Source organism: Podarcis tiliguerta (assembly GCF_965153285.1).
Source record: "Podarcis tiliguerta genome assembly, chromosome: 8".
Taxonomy (NCBI): Eukaryota; Metazoa; Chordata; class Lepidosauria; order Squamata; family Lacertidae; genus Podarcis; species Podarcis tiliguerta.
In genome coordinates, this window is record NC_139541.1 from 7,840,083 (window position 1) to 7,856,879 (window position 16,797).

Here is a 16,797-nt window from a genome sequence, read left to right on the forward strand (position 1 = left end):
CATGGAAGTTAACAATGGGACAAGGCACCCTAACGGTGGCCAAGAGACTGAGACTGATGAGTTGGAAGAGTAAAGATATGGTCCCCTTCAGTCAATGGACTGGCAACACGCCAACACTCGCAACTTATGAACGGACTGCTTATTAGATGTAGGCTTTGGATAAATACGGCGACATTTGGAATGGATTCTACAGAATGTAGCAGGCTATTCATATCTATATATGTATTAGGATAATAACCTGTATGGGCAATCTATCCGGAAGATATTTGTATTTTGAGGAGTTAGTGATCTGACATGGTTATCCTTCATGCCCCCTGTCACTTCCCATTCCCTATCTTTTGTTAAGCTCTTTGATGGCTGAGAGCAGCCTTTAATGTCCTAATCTGTTGGAAGGAAGTGACAGTGATGAGTGCCTTCTTTGATGTTGCACATTGTTTCAAGAAAGTGAGGCACTGGGCAGCTAATGAATGTACCGTATTTTTCGCTCTATAAGACGCACCAGACCACAAGACGCACCTCGTTTTTGGAGGAGGAAAACAAGAAAAAAAATATTCTGAATCTCAGAAGCTAGAACAACAAGAGGGATCTCTGCGCAGCGAAAGCAGCAATCCCTCTTGCTGTTCTGGCTTCTGGGATAGCTGCGCAGCCTGCATTCGCTTCATAAGACGCACACACATTCTCCCTTACTTTTTAGGAGGGAAAAAGTGAGTCTTATAGAGCAAAAAACACGGTATGTAAGCAGCTGGGCAAACCACACAGGTGAATTGGATGGTTGTGGGCAGAGTTTGAGAGAGAATCTCGTGCACGGACTGATGGCCATGGGGCCGTGCAAACTGAGGGCTTGTTTGGTATGTATATATTGCTTGCTGTTTAGAATAAAACATTTAATCTTCTCACTCACTTGTGTTTTGTATTACTTCTGAATCTCATATGTAGACATAACCTCATATCTCTTTACATAAGAATATACGGGAATATATTACATTGCATTTTTGCACACTGTTTCTTTCTACAAATTTCCGTTCTTTTTATTTTCTCGGTTTTTCTTTTCTCTGCATCACATTGTTTCTTTATCACTGCAATCCTTTCAAAAAAAAATATGAATTGCAAAAAAAAATCATGATTCCTGGGCAGACAACATTCAACGCTTTTGCAGAGTCCACTGCTTTTGACTTGGTGTTTTAAAGGACACTCCATACCTTCCCAGCATGCCTCTGTGTCACTGCATGATGTCCCCCAACTAGCGCCAGAGAACTGGGCCTGAGACCACACCAGCTTCAGCCCCTCTTGAAGAAAGGGGACACCCTACCCCAAGAAAAAAATCTCACCAATCTCCCACTTTAAGGTAAAGGTAAAGGTACCCCTGCCCGTACGGGCCAGTCTTGACAGACTCTAGGGTTGTGTGCCCATCTCACTCAAGAGGCCGGGGGCCAGCGCTGTCCGCAGACACTTCCGGGTCACGTGGCCAGCGTGACGAAGCTGCTCTGGCGAGCCAGAGCCGCACACGGAAACGCCGTTTACCTTCCTGCTAGTAAGCGGTCCCTATTTATCTACTTGCGCCCGGGGGTGCTTTTGAACTGCTAGGTTGGCAGGCGCTGGGACTGAACAACGGGAGCACACCCCGCCGCGGGGATTCGAACCGCCAACCTTTCAATCGGCAAGCCCTAGGCGTTGAGGCTTTTACCCACAGCGCCACCCGCTCCCCAATCTCCCACTTTACCTCCGCTCAATTTCCTTCCAAGCCCTTTCCTGGTCCTTTAAGATGTCCTCTTTCTCCTCTTCCAGGCCATCACGCTGTCGCTGAAGGTCGCTGTTGGCCAGCTGCAGTTTCTCCTTTTCCTGATGGAGGACCTCCAGCTTCTGCTGCAACAGCTGCAGGTTCTTTTCCAGGTTCGTCTTCTCGCTGGAGAGGAGAAAGGAGGGGGACACTACAGCAGGGCGAGGACAATAAGGGAGCAGAGGACAGCGCCCATTCCATCAACTTCCCACAACAGCCGTTGAGGCTGTTCCATCCCAGTGCATTCACAACCATGACCATCTCTCTCTTTTGAGAAGAGGGGGAGTCACATGGGCAAGTGGACAGCCAACACTTAAGGACAATAAGTTTAAAATAATCAGAAAGAAAAGAAGGTAATATAAGGTTAGCCTAAATTTACTACGCGTTGTGTGTTTTGGTTGTTCTGCACAATCTGTCGGCTTCAGGAAACTGGAAACCAGAGTCCCAACAATCGTAGTATCCTTCTCTGCTGAACTGTGTTTATTGGTGCTTAGGTCATTTTAGACATCAGGGAAGTTTTTAATGTGTGACATCTTAGTGTGTTTTTGGTCTTTTGTTGGAAGCCGCCCAGAGTGGCTGGGGAAACTCAGCCAGATGGGCGGGGTATAAATAATAAATTATTATTCATAGAATTATAGAGTTGGAAGAGACCACAAGGGCCATCGGGTCCAACCCCCTGCCAAGCAGGAAACACCATCATTGTTGTGGTTGTTGTTGTTGTTGTTGTAAGGAAAGGGATGTGAATTAGAAATAACTGGGAAAACAATGCAGCAACAAAAGGCGGAGTACAAGAAGCCAATTTTGGGGGGCAGAGCCTCTCCTTCAGGTATACAGGGCTGAGGCCGAGAGAGGGACCCCCCCGCTCCCACACCACAGTGCTGAATTACTCCTCCGGACTGGAAAGAAGGCAGCCCAGAGCGCTGACTCACACAGAGAAACACAAGCCTCCTCTGGATGCAGGTTGTTCTGCTGCCCCTCTGGGCAGGGGGGTGGGGTTCAGTCCTTAAATGCCAACACACACACAAGCCGCAATGCGCTCTACGTGGGGCTACCTTTGAAGGTGACCCGGAAACTACAACTAATCCAGAATGCGGCAGCTAGACTGGTGACTGGGAGCGGCCGGCGAGACCATATAACACCGGTCTTGAAAGACCTACATTGGCTCCCAGTACGTTTACGAGCACAATTCAAAGTGTTGGTGCTGACCTTTAAAGCCCTAAACGGCCTCGGTCCAGTATATCTGAAGGAGCGTCTCCACCCCCATCGTTCTGCCCGGACACTGAGGTCCAGCTCCGAGGGCCTTCTGGCGGTTCCCTCACTGCGAGAGGCCAGTTACAGGGAACCAGGCAGAGGGCCTTCTCGGTAGTGGCGCCCGCCCTGTGGAACGCCCTCCCATCAGATGTCAAAGCGATAAACAACTACCTGACATTCAGAAGACATCTGAAGGCAGCCCTGTTCAGGGAAGTTTTTAATATGTGACATTTTAGTGTATTTTTCATCTTTGTTGGAAGCCGCCCAGAGTGGCTGGGGAAACCCAGCCAGATGGGCGGGGTACAAATAATAAATTATTATTATTATTATTATAAGCCATTTCAGCAGAGGCTTCTGGGAAGGAGACACAGCCAGGGCAGGCACTCCGACAGAGAGGCAGTAGGGAAATTTCACAAAGGCATTCCTTGCCTTCCTGGTGCTCCTTCAAGAGGGCAATTCGAGGTGCCTCACCTGCCCAGCAGTTCGGCGGAAGAACGAAAGCGGTTGGCATTGTGAGCCGCGTCCTCCTTGGCTTGCGACAGCCTGTCCAGGTCCCCCTTCAGCTGTAGGATCTTCTGCTCCAGGGAACGGCGCTCGTTGTCGCTCTCTGCCAACTGCCTCTTCAGGGATGACACAAGGTCCTGCGCAGCCTCGTATTTCCCCCGGAGGTCCTGGGCGTAAAAAGTAAAAGCAAGCAGCAACGTCAGGCTCAGGAACAGACCGGCAGGTAGCAAAGCCCACGCCCAGATGAGGAAAAGGAGAACTCTGATTGCTGGGGTTGTTACCACTGTATTTCTCTCCCAGAGAGCAGCTCACAGCACAGCAGAGAACCACCACCATATATGAAATGACTGGCAGAATCCGAGACCAGGGAGAAGAGTCGGTGGAAGAAGATTGGAAAAAAATTGAAGTATATTTACAGAAATACTGTAAAATTAATGAATGTTAGAAGAATACTGGAATGAAGTTATATGGTTTTAGCAGAAATGTTATTAAGAATTATGCAAAAACTGACTGTTAATGGGCCAAAGTGGAAAATTTAAAGTTAGATTGTGTTAAGATAAATTATAGAACAAAAAATTGAGAAAGAGGGAAAGGGTTTGCTGAATTAGCTAATTTGAACTAGAATACAAAAAAGGGAGGTGTGAGGAAGTCGAGGAAACAAGTAAATGAAAGATAATGATATGGAATTTGGATGTGTTCTCTTTTTTATTTTTATTATGCTGTTTTGATGTATAGTTCTTTTTTCTTTTTTTCTTATTTTTGATGTATTGTTTGGTAATTTTTTCATTGTTTCTGTTTTCTTTTACACTTTTTTTTCTGTAACTAAAAAACTTTTAATAAATATCTTTAAAAAAAAAGAGAGAACCACCACCATATATGAAGCAGTTAATAATAATAATAGTAATAATAATAATAATAATAATAATAATAATAATAATAATAATAATATAATTTATTATTTGTACCCCGCCCATCTGGGCGGCTTCCAACAAAAGACCAAAAATATACTAAGATGTCACACATTAAAAACTTCTCTGATGTCTAAACTGACCTAAGCACCAATAAACACAGTTCAGCAGAGAAGGATACTACGATTGTTGGGACTCTTGGTTTCCAGTTTCCTCAAGTTGACAGATTGTGCAGAACAACCAAAACACACAATGGGTAGTAAATTTAGGCTAGCAAGGAGGGCTTACTTGTCGGCCTTGCATTCTGGTTGCACATGTTTTGTGTACATGTTTACTTTCTCTATCTATTGTTGTCTTGTACAATTCTATGGAAGCCTCCTGAGAATCTCTCTTTCTGACTGTCTTTCCTAAAGGTAAAAAGGTAAAGGGCCCCTGGACGGCTAAGTTCAGTCAAAGGCGACTATGGGGTTGCGGTGCTCATCTCACTTTCAGGCTGAAGGAGCCAGTGTTTGTCCACAGACAGCTTTCCAGGTCATGTGGCCAGCATGACTAAACCGCTTCTGGCACAACAGAACACCGTGACGGAAACCAGGGCGCACGGAAAAGCCGTTTACCTTCCTGCCAGAGCAGTACCTATTTATCTACTTGCACTGGTGTGCTTTCAAACTGTTAGGTTGGCAGGAGCTGGGACAGAGCAATGGGAGCTCACCCCATCACGGGGATTTGAACAGTTGACCTTCTGAGTGGCAAGCCCAAGAGGCTCAGTGGTTTAGACCACAGTGCCACCCGTGTCCCCTGTGTCTTTCCTAAAACCAAGTTATTAGCCCCACCACATCATGGCAAGTGACGAGGCTGCCAACTAAGCCTGCAAAACCAGAGCTGAGAGGCCGGATGCCATTTGGAAAACAGTTGTCCCTGATCTGGATGACAAGAATCAGAACAAGTTATGGAAAACGAGACCAACTGAGGATATTTGCATGTTCTAGACAGGGCAGAAGCCCAGTTTGTATTCCTGCTCTCACACAGGGAGAGTGAGCGATGCCTTTTTGGGGGTGGCCTCTTCCCTTGCAGTTTAGGAACTCCTCTCTCCCCTTCCCGCCCCCAATCTTGAGGTCAGTCAGTCAAGTTTATTGCTTATAGCCAAAGGCTGCTGCAATGTATACAATGTCATTCAATAAAATATATACTAGTTTGACACAAAAACCTAAAACATTTACATTGTCAAAACCTGACCTAATCTGCACAAAACTATAGAAACTCTTTAATATATAAATTGAAACATTTGGCAATAAAATTTATAAGCTAAAATCACCGTGGGGCCACTCATATATTAACAGCAATATTATATAATACAATGGACAATTATGTGCAAAGTTTAGTGAGAAAGATACAGCTTGGGCTAGATGGGGTCAAATAAATTCATCTCCTTTGCAGTTGATAGCTATCTCGGCTATATAATTTTTTCTAATTTTCCTGGCGGCAGTTGCAAAAAGTGCTACACACCAGGTCACGTACTTATCAATGTCTGCAAGGAGATATAGAATCATGGCCCAATCTTGAGTGAGACAAACACTGTTTAGGGGAGCTTTTCAATATTCAGTGTTTTATTATGTTTTTATATATGTTGCAAGCTGCCCAGAGAGGCTGTGGCAAAATTATGATTATTATCCTCTCCTGTGCTCCCTTCTATGAAGCGGGCCTGCCCAGGATTTTGGCAAGGGCGTTCTTCCCCCAAGTCCACCACCTGCCTCCCTGGCCTTTGGGGTGATTGGGGCTGTGGGGTGGGAATCGGACGCCCCCCTCCTCCCTTACCTGAAGCTGCAGCTGGCGCTTCTGCAAGGCCGACTGCACCACCGCCAGCGTGGAGTCAGGGAAGATGGGGGACAGGCTGCGGCGGTGGGGGGAGGAACGGCGCAGCGGGGAGGGCGTCCGGAAGCTGGAGGACAAGCCTCGCAGGCTGAGCCCGGTGGCGTCGCTGTCTGAGGTTTCCATGGCCGGGAGGTGGACGGCACTGTCCGCGTCGGAGATCACAGCCTACGGGGAGAACAAAAATAAAAACTCACAGCGGGACCAGGCAGAAGTGCCCCCTCACCTGTATACCTGAAGGAGCATTTCCACCCCCATCATCCAGCCCGGACACTGAGATCCAGCACCGAGGGCCTTCTGGCAGTTCCCTCGCTGTGAGAAGTGAGGTTACAGGGAACCAGGCAGAGGGCCTCCTCGGTAGTGGTGCTTGCCCTGTGGAACACCCTCCCACCAGACATCAAGGCAATAATCAACTATTTTACTCTTAAAAGACACCTGAAGGCAGCCCTCTTTAGGGTTAGGGTTAGTTTTTAATGTCTGACGCTGTATTGTTTTTGATATTTGGTTGGACGCTGCCCAGAGTGGCTGGGGAGACCCAGTCAGATGGGCGGGGTATAAATACAGTCATACTTCAGGTTGAAGTAGCTTCAGGATAAGTATTTTCGGGTTGCATGCTGCGGCGACCCAGAAGTAGCAGAGCGCGTTACTTCCGGGTTTCGCCGCTCATGCATGCGCAGACGGTCAAAATGATGTCATGCGCAGAAGCGGCGACCCGCAGACCCACGGGCGCGGGTTGCATTCGCTTCTGGATGCAAATGCGGCTCCGGAACACTCACATCCGGGAGGTGCCACTGTAATAAATTATTATTATTATTATTATTATTATTATTATTATTATTATTATTATTATTACAGTGGTGCCCCGCAAGACGAATGCCTCGCAAGACGGAAAACCCGCTAGACGAAAGGGTTTTCCGTTTTTCAATGCGCTTCGCAGGACGAATTTCCCTATGGGCTTGCTTCGCAAGACGAAAATGTCTTGAGAGTCTTGAGATTTTTTCCCCCTCCCCATCCCCTTTTTCTAAGCTGCTAAACCGCTAATAGCCTTTTACCAGCTGATCCGATAAGCTGCTAAGCCTTTAATAGCCGCTAATAGCCGCTAAACTGCTAATAGCGCTAATCCACTAATAGGGTTGCTTCGCAAGACGAAAAAACCGCTAGACGAAGAGACTCGCGGAACGAATTAATTTCGTCTTGCGAGGCACCACTGTATTATCATTATATCTCAGCTTCAAAAGAGATGAGTCAGATGCCACGAAAGGGACAATGGCGGTCCTCTGCCCTGTACCTGAGCGAGGTCGCGCAGGGTCTGCTGCAGCAACTCAGATTCTGTCCGCAGGGCTTCCACCTCCTCGGCCTCCGCCGCAGCCTGTTCCTGTGCATGAGAGGCTTCCTGGAAGCAGACATGGGGCAGGATGATCAGCAAAGCAAGAGGGACTCTCTGCCAGGTTCTGGCTGCTGGACATTTGAAGGGAGGCAGCTTGGAGGGAACTCAAAGGAACAGAGGATCCACAAAGAAATAAAGAAAATACTAAGAATATCATATAGTAAAAGGCCAGAGGCATTCCTTTTAGGAATTTTAAACGATGATATTCCAAAAGACAAAACTAAATTTTTCTTATACGTGATGCCTGCAGCAAGAATCCTGGTGGCTAAGTATTGGAAAGGGAGAGTGGTTATGTAAGCTTTCAGAATATTTAGATTTAGCCAAATTGACAGACAAAAACCAAAAAGTGAAGTAAAAAAAGATTGGGAGTGCCTAAATGAATACCTCAAAAGTCAAGGTTCGAGGGTAGAAATCTGGCTGAGTCTGGAATAACCTTGTGAAGTGAAAGGATAAGAGAGAGAGATTTATATCTAGATGTTAGGATAGAGATGATAAGGAAAACAGGAAGACACAATGAGAGATAAAGGAGGTGCTGTGGGATTGGTAGAAGTCAATGTTTGTTTTTCTTTTTAGTGTTTATATTATTAACTTGTAAGATATGGATTTGCTTTTTTGCTTTTTGAATGTTGGTTTTTGTGTTTTGTGTATTGTTATTTTTCAATATTTTTCGTGTTGTTGTGTGGAAAATACTAATAAAATTTATATTATAATTTTTTTAAAAAAATTAAACAAAACCAAACAAAACAAAGAAACAAAGGAACAGAGGAGCCTGCCTGACACTTGAAGCCCACCTGCCTCAGTGTCGTCCACACTGGCTAAACAGCAGCTCCCCAGAGTTTCAGTCCTTCCCAGCCATACCTGGTTCTACTTACCAGGGATGAATCCTTAACCTGCTGGGTGCCATAGCTGTCAACTTTCCTCTTTTCTTGCGAGGAATCCTATTTGGAATAAGGGAATTTCCCTTTAAAAAAGGGAAACGTTGACAGCTATGCTGGGTGCCCCAAAGATGGAGCAAACTTGTTCTCAGCTGCTACAGAGAGGGGAGCACCCAAAACCACCAAATTCAAAATACGAGAAAGGAAATTCCGAATCAACGTGAGGAAGAACGTTCTGAGGGTCAGAGCAGTCCGGCCGTGGAACAGGTGGTAGACTCTCCTTCATGGGAAGTTTTTTAGCAGAGGTTGGCTGGATTGATGTCTGTCAGAGAGCCTTCGGCTGCGATTCCTGCCTTGCAGGGGGTTGGACTGGATGACCCTTGGGGTTCCCTCTGCAGTTCTACAACTCTATGATTCACCCAGGCAGGGTCGGAAGGGCTTTAAGCATTAATAAATCTCCTCACTCTGGTTCCACCCCCCAGTTTGTCATCCATGGCAAAGCTCAAATGAAGTGGGACTCGAGTGAGAAGTATGGCAAGAAGATTAGACCATAATGTACACAGACACCAAAAGGAGACGAGGAAATTTACCGTTGTTCTCAAAGAAGGCAGAGCAGAGAGGAGTTGGGAAAAGGGAATAAAAGCTTAGGAAAACTCTCTCTCTCTCTCTTCCCTTTTTAAACATCTCAATATAGAAGAAGACACCTTCACCCCGGTATGGCTCCCCTTTATCACATACACAGCCCAACAAGACAACGACAAAAATCCACCAACGACATGCAAATCAATATGGCTAACCTTATCCAAAACACCCACCCACCCCACTCACACATGAAAATGAAGACCACCACAGCCAGCCACAAATGAACAACCGCACCCTAGGCCAACCCCAACCTCTCTCACCACCAAAGGAACACAAGTGAACAGCAGAGAACCTGCACAAGCAACGCTGACACCAAACCCTACATATACAGTGGTACCTCGGGTTAAGTACTTAATTCGTTCCGGAGGTCCGTTCTTAACCTGAAACTGTTCTTAACCTGAAGCACCACTTTAGCTACTGGGGCCTCCCGCTGCCGCAATTTTTGTTCTCATCCTGAAGCAAAGTTCTTAACCCGAGGTACTATTTCTGGGTTAGCGGAGTCTGTAACCTGAAGCATCTGTAACCCGAGGTACCGCTATAGTAAGTAAAATAGAAACATCGCCACCCCCCCACCCCCATCTCCACCCCCTCTTTCCCCCTTATTTTCCCAATGTCTCAACAAATGAAACTGATTTGTAAAAAAGTTACACGGAAAAAATATATATACAAGAGAGAGACATTGCACACACTTTTGTGAATCAAGGAAGGAAGGAATAAACAAACAAAAAAACAAATAAATAAATGGAACATTGGAGCACAGAAAGCAGAAGGAGGAAGACAAAGGTGGAATGAAAGCAACAGAGTCCCAGGCTCAAGTGGGAGAGGAAGGGGAGGGGGGGACACATGCCAGCCTGGGGGGGGCAGAACCAGGGGGGGCGCGGCACCAGGAGTGGGGAGACCCCTTAGGGCCACACGGCCCCCGACAGAGCAGATGCCTGGCGAGCTGGATCTGTTAGAGCAATGGATCCAAACTACAAGAAAGAAGGTTCCACCTAAACATTAGGAAGAACTTCCTGACAGTAAGAGCTGTTTGACAGTGGAATTTGCTGCCAAGGAGTGTGGTGGAGTCTCCTTCTTTGGAGGTCTTTGAGCAGAGGCTTGACAACCATATGTCAGGAGTGCTCTGATGGTGTTTCCTGCTTGGCAGGGGGTTGGACTCAATGGCCCTTGTGGTCTCTTCCAACTCTATGATTCTATGATTCTTGAGGGCCACCCAATGCACTCCATCATCCTCCTCCCCCAAAACCCAGCTGCCTCCTCTCACCAAACTCTCCAGTTTCTGGGTCAGCGCCTCAATTGCCTTGGTTTTCTCCGCGTTCTGGCCTTTCAAGCGCTCCAGGCTGGATGTGACTTCGTTGATCCTGGAGGGCAAGGGAAGAGAAGGCCTCAGTGGTCAGTTCTGGGCCAGTGGGGGCACTCGGGGGTCCTTTCTGGCCTGGCGGGGCATGGGAGAGCTTCGGAAGTAGTCCTCTTGTAGGCAAAGCGGATGGGCCAAGTTCCTCAGCAGAAAACCCCACATGCAAAGAGTGAGGAACATTTCGGGGGGGGGGGGAGGCCATAGCTCAGTGGTTGAAAGACATCTGAAGACAGCCCTGTATCAAAAAGGTTTTATTTTATTGGGTTTTTATGTCTTGGAAGCTACCCAGAATGGCTGGGAAAGCCCAGCCAGATGGGCAGGGTATAAATAATATTTGTTTGTTTGTTTGTTTGTTTGTTTGTTTCCCCCAGCCACTCTGGGTGGCTCCCAACAGAAATAATAATAATAATGATGATGATGATGATGATGCAACAAAACATCAGACATTAAAAACTTCCCTAAACAGGGCTGCCTTCAGACGTCTTCCAAAAGTCAGATACAGTGGTACCTCGGGTTAAGAACTTAATTCGTTCTGGTGGTCCGTTCTTAACCTGAAACGTTCTTAACCTGAGGTACCACTTTAGCTAACGGGGCCTCCTGCTGCCAACGCGCAATTTCTGTTCTCATCCTGGGGCAAAGTTCTTAACCTGAGGTACTACTTCCAGGTTAGCGGAGCCTATAACCCGAAGTGTTTGTAACCTGAGGTGCTTGTAACCTGAGGTACCACTGTAGTTGTTTATTTCCTTGACATCTGATGGGAGGGTGTTCCACAGGGCGGGTGCCACCACTGAGAAGACCCTCTGCCTGGTTCCTCCTACCCCGACCACAGGCCATGCTGGAGGCCAGAGCTGGCTCCCCTGCCAGGTGCTAAACCTGCCTCCCCCAACCATTCCCCCCCCCCGGTACCTGTTGCCCAGCTCGGCCTTCTCCATGTCGCAGCGGACCTGCAGCTGGATCATGTCGCGGACCTTGTCCTTCAGCTGCTCCTCCAGCTGCGCCATCAGCAGCGCCTGCTTCTCCAGGGTGGCGCCGGTGCTGCTCTCTGACAGGCGCAGGTTGCTGCTCAGGTTCAGGCAGGCAGCATGGACCGTGCGGCTGGAGCGGGAGAGTTCGTGGCCCAGCTCAGAGAGGTCCCTGCCGAGACAGGGAGCAAGAGGAGTTGCTCAGGGGAGAGAAATGCAAGTACCGTATTTTTTGCTCTATAAGACTCACTTTTTTCCTCCTAAAAAGTAAGGGGAAATCTGTGTGCGTCTTAAGGAGCGAATGCAGGCTGCGCAGCTATCACAGAAGCCAGAACAGCAAGAGGGATTACTGCTTTCGCTGCGCAGCGATCCCTCTTGTTGTTCTGGCTTCTGAGATTCAGAATATTTTTTTTCTTCTTTTCCTCCTCCAAAAACTAGGTGCGTCTTGTGGTCTGCTGCGTCTTATAGAGCGAAAAATACGGTAACAATATACCCATATTTTTCGCTCTGTAAGACGCACTTTTCCCTTTCTAAAAAGTAAGGGGAAATGTGGGTGCGTCTCATGGAGCAAATGCAGGCAGGAGGCTCTGCTCAGCGCTACCTTTAAAGAGCCGCTGGAGCATGTGTGCGGCTCTTTGGGGCTTTTTCCTGAGGAGGGAAAAGGGCAGCCCTTGTTCAACAAGAGAATAATTTTCCTTGGGGAAAACCCTCAAGAGCCGCACACACACTCCGCGCGCTCTTTAAAGGGAGCATGGCTCTTGGGGGAGCCTGGGCAGGGGAATGAATCATAGAATCATAGAGTTGGAAGAGACCACAAGGGCCATCGAGTCCAACCCCCTGCCAAGCAGGAAACACCATCAGAGCACTCCTGACATATGGTTGTCAAGCCTCTGCTTAAAGACCTCCAAAGAAGGAGACTCCACCACACTCCTTGGCAGCAAATTCCACTATCAAACAGCTCTTACTGTCAGGAAGTTCTTCCTAATGTTTAGGTGGAATCTTCTTTCTTGTAGTTTGGATCCATTGCTCCGTGTCCGCTTCTCTGGAGCAGCAGAAAACAACCTTTCTCCCTCCTCTATGTGACATCCTTTTATATATTTGAACATGGCTATCATATCACCCCTTAACCTCCTCTTCTCCAGGCTAAACATGCCCAGCTCCCTTAGCCGTTCCTCATAAGGCATCGTTTCCAGGCCTTTGACCATTTTGGTTGCCCTCCTCTGGACACGTTCCAGTTTGTCAGTGTCCTTCTTGAACTGTGGTGCCCAGAACTGGACACAGTACTCCAGGTGAGGTCTGACCAGAGCAGAATACAGTGGCACTATTACTTCCCTTGATCTAGATGCTATACTCCTATTGATGCAGCCCAGAATTGCATTGGCTTTTTTAGCTGCTGCGTCACACTGTTGGCTCATGTCAAGTTTGAAGGCTCCCCTGGCCCGGGAGAGGCTGCACGCAGCTATCCCATAAGCTTCTGGGATTCTGAATATTTTTTTTCTTGTTTTCGTCTTCCAAAAACTAGGTGTGTCTTATGGTCTGGTGCGTCTTATAGAACGAAAAATACGTTAGGTACAGTGGTATCTCTGGATGTGAATGTGATCCGTTCCGGAGCCCCATTCGCATCCTGAGCAGAACGGAACCAGCATCTGCGCGTCGCGATTCGCCGCTTCTGCACATGACGTCATTTTGAGCGTCTGCGCATGCACGAGCGACGAAACCCAGAAGTAATGTGTTCCGTTACTTCCAGGTCGCCGCGGAGCGTAACCTGAAAGCGCTCAACCTGAAGCGACTTTAACCTGAGGTATGACTGTACCGACATCGCAAAGGAGCAGAAAATACTTTTTATGTCTGGGACAACAGCCGCTCAGATGCTACTAGCCCAGATATAGAAAGAAGACAAAGGAGAGAGAAATAGCAAGCTAAGCTGATGGGCTACATTGAAATGGCAAAACTGACTGGAAAACTCACAAACCAAGAGGACAATTTTTTTAAAAAAGAATGGGAAAATGTTTATAATTTATCTAGGAGACCCCTGCAAGCAAATAGAAACATTAGCAGGATTTGAAACCCACTTGTAATGTAACAAATACTATGGATAATATGATTTAAAATATAGAATATGGAATAATATGCAGCTGTAAATGTTGACGCTAGGACCCGTGGAGGGGATGGGGTGGAAGTCTTGAGATTCAGAGTAATCTCTATAGTATATGGATATGCATTTGGAATGTTATAAATTCGTATTTGTAAAATCAAAGAAAAATGATTTCAAAAAGAGAGAGCAATGCAGGCAACAACATGCACCTCCTCCTCAGGAGCCACTGCACAGGCAGCACCACCAAAAGTGCACTTAAAACTGTGCTCCGAGCTTCTTAAGATTCACAGTTACCATTTAGTTCAGGTTTCTAGACCTCATGTGGTATGCTGATCTAGCATGATTTTCAAATGGCTGGGGAAAATGCTCAATCACTTCCTGCTCCTACAAAATGATGAGCAGACAAGGGAATAAACATTCCACACACACAAAAAGCACTGAGAGGGACATCTGCTCGATTTAATCAATTAGTATATTTTTGTGCAAATTATTATTTTATTATTATTTATTGAATTCATATACCACCCTGTACCTGGAGGTCTCAGGGCGGTTCACAGAACAAAATCAAAATATAAAACCACAAAATATATACAGTCACACCTTGGATCTCGGACGCCTTGGCTCTCAAGTGTTGCAAACTCGGAAGTGATTGTTCTAGTTTGCAAACTGTTTTTGGAAGCTGAACATCCAACGGGGCTTCCGATTGGCTGCAGGAGCTTCCTGCAGCCAATCAGAAGATGCGCTTTGGTTTTGAATGTTTTGGAAGTCGAATGGCCTTCTGGAATGGATTCTGTTTCGACTCCCAAGGTACTTGTCTAATCAAAATGAAAACAACAAACCAGTAACACACACACACCCAAAACCCCACCACATTTTAAAAGGGCAGAATCAAGCCGATCTGAATAACTTTTCATTTATACACAGATCTGCCCAGTTTTCTCAGTGGCTGTTTTTGGAAATGTCCCATAATACAGGCTCCAAGCACAGTCAGGGCCGGATTTAGGTTTGATGAGGCCCTAAGCTACTGCAGGTAATGGGGCCCCTTATTGGTCCAGATGTCCTTTGTCAACAACAAATTGTCATTTTTGTGTGTGTTCAGTATACGCTGTATGGTAATTTATGGACCTAATAGATATCTAAAGTCATTTGCACATGTTGCCATGCAACCAGTACATGCAGAATGTAGGCACCCTATGTATAGAAATGAGCAAACCAGTGATATTTTAGGGCAGGGAGAGGCAACCTAAGGCCCGGGGGCTGGATGCGGACAGTCCAGGAATCAGAATGTGTCCTTTTATTTAAAATGCATCTCTGGGTTATTTGTGGGGCATAGGAATTCATTCATTATTATTTTTTCAAAATATAGTCCGGCCAACCACATGGTCTGAGGGATAGTGGACCAGCCCCTGGCTGGAAAAGGTTGCTGACTCCTGTTTTAGGGAACAGGCCAGCAGGTGGGGCCCATTACTTACATCATAGGAGCCTACGATGCCTTATGAGGAACGGCTAAGGGAGCTGGGCATGTTTAGCCTGGAGAAGAGGAGGTTAAGGGGTGATATGATAGCCATGTTCAAATATATAAAAGGATGTCACATAGAGGAGGGAGAAAGGTTGTTTTCTGCTGCTCCAGAGAAGCGGACACGGAGCAATGGATCCAAACTACAAGAAAGAAGATTCCATCTAAACATTAGGAAGAACTTCCTGACAGTAAGAGCTGTTCGACAGTGGAATTTGCTGCCAAGGAGTGTGGTGGAGTCTCCTTCTTTGGAGGTCTTTAAGCAGAGGCTTGACAACCATATGTCACGATTGCTCTGATGGTGTTTCCTGCTTGGCAGGGGGTTGGACTCGATGGCCCTTGTGGTCTCTTCCAACTCTAGGATTCTATTCTATTCTACACAACACAAAACACTGCTGCTGTATGTAGGTTTTATTTTATTTGTTTTTTATCTTCTATTTTGGAAATATCCATCCAGGGTTTTTTCCTTCAAATTTTTTTGGGGGCCCCCGAGAGAGTGGGGCCATAAGCTATAGCTTGTTTAGCTTATATGTAAATCCGGCACTGGCCGCAGTAACAACAGCAGCTTGAGCCTGGGCAGTGTGGACAGGCCCAGGTTTGGGGCTGTGGCCTCCGAGACCAGGGAGAAGAGTCGATGGAGGGAGATTGGAAAAAAATTAAAGTATATTTACAGAAATATTGCAAAATTAATGAATGCTAGAAGAATATTGGAATGAAGTTATAAGGTTTTAGCAGAAGTGTTATTAAGAAGTATATGAATATTAATTGTTAATGTGTGAAAGTGGAAAATTTAAAGTTAAATCGTGTTAGGATAAATTATAGAACAAAAATTGAGAAAGAGGGAAAGGATTTGTTGAATTAGCAAATTTGAACTAGAATACAAAATAGGGAGGTGTGAGGAAGTCGAGGAAACAAGCAAATGAAAGATATAGATATGAAATTTGGATGTATGTTTAAATGTTTTGGGGTTTTTTTATGTCGTATTGTTGTATTCTATTCCTTTTTATTGTTGATGTATTGTTTGCTGAATCTATGTATTGTTTTTTTTATTGTCTTTCTTTTCATAATTATAAAATATTTAATAAATATCATTAAAAAAAAAAAAAGGTTTGGGGCTGTGGCCAAGGTTGCTGTTCTGAGGGCTGACCTTTCCATCGTGGTCTTCATCTCCCCAAAGTGCCTCCTGAAGCCCACCACTTGCCGCCAGAGGGTGAGCAGGCGGCTGTGCTCATTGCGGAAGTACGTGTTGAAGGTCTGAAAGGGAGAAGGAGAAGCCGCAGGCTGAGGACAGTGCCGGCAAGAAGAAAGTGCTTCTGCAGTGCCAGCCCACAAAAAGTCAGCAGTCAGGGGGGGCAGGCAGCCGGCTTCTCAGGGAGGCAGGTCCTGCAAGCTCCCCCCTCGTTTCATTTTTTTTTTAAAAAAATTAATTTTTATTTTTTACCAGCCACCAAAACACAAACAGTGAAACCTGCCAGGCGGCTGATACATTGGGTATACAATATTCAATAATATACATATTCAATTATATTCAGTAACAACATATTCAAATTTATCATATGTACACTTCTATATGTACACTTCATATATTAATCAGATGTACACTTCTAATCATATGTATACTCCTCCTTCCACAAGGTTTACTTAACTTTTAACATTT

At 46.1% G+C, this 16,797-nt stretch overlaps 1 protein-coding gene across 1 annotated transcript in view; it reads right to left on the minus strand.

Moving 5' to 3' along the window:
- CROCC (ciliary rootlet coiled-coil, rootletin) overlaps positions 1-16,797 on the minus strand; it is a 75,092-nt gene that overhangs the window by 39,023 nt on the left and 19,272 nt on the right. Inside the window, exons 8-14 of the mRNA XM_083453565.1 lie at positions 16,288-16,394; positions 11,474-11,701; positions 10,475-10,571; positions 7,595-7,699; positions 6,253-6,474; positions 3,500-3,699; positions 1,721-1,903 (exon numbers count right to left, since the gene is read on the minus strand). Of these exons, the coding sequence (XP_083309691.1) occupies positions 1,721-1,903; positions 3,500-3,699; positions 6,253-6,474; positions 7,595-7,699; positions 10,475-10,571; positions 11,474-11,701; positions 16,288-16,394 (1,142 nt within the window). The remainder of the gene's footprint in view (positions 1-1,720; positions 1,904-3,499; positions 3,700-6,252; positions 6,475-7,594; positions 7,700-10,474; positions 10,572-11,473; positions 11,702-16,287; positions 16,395-16,797) is intronic.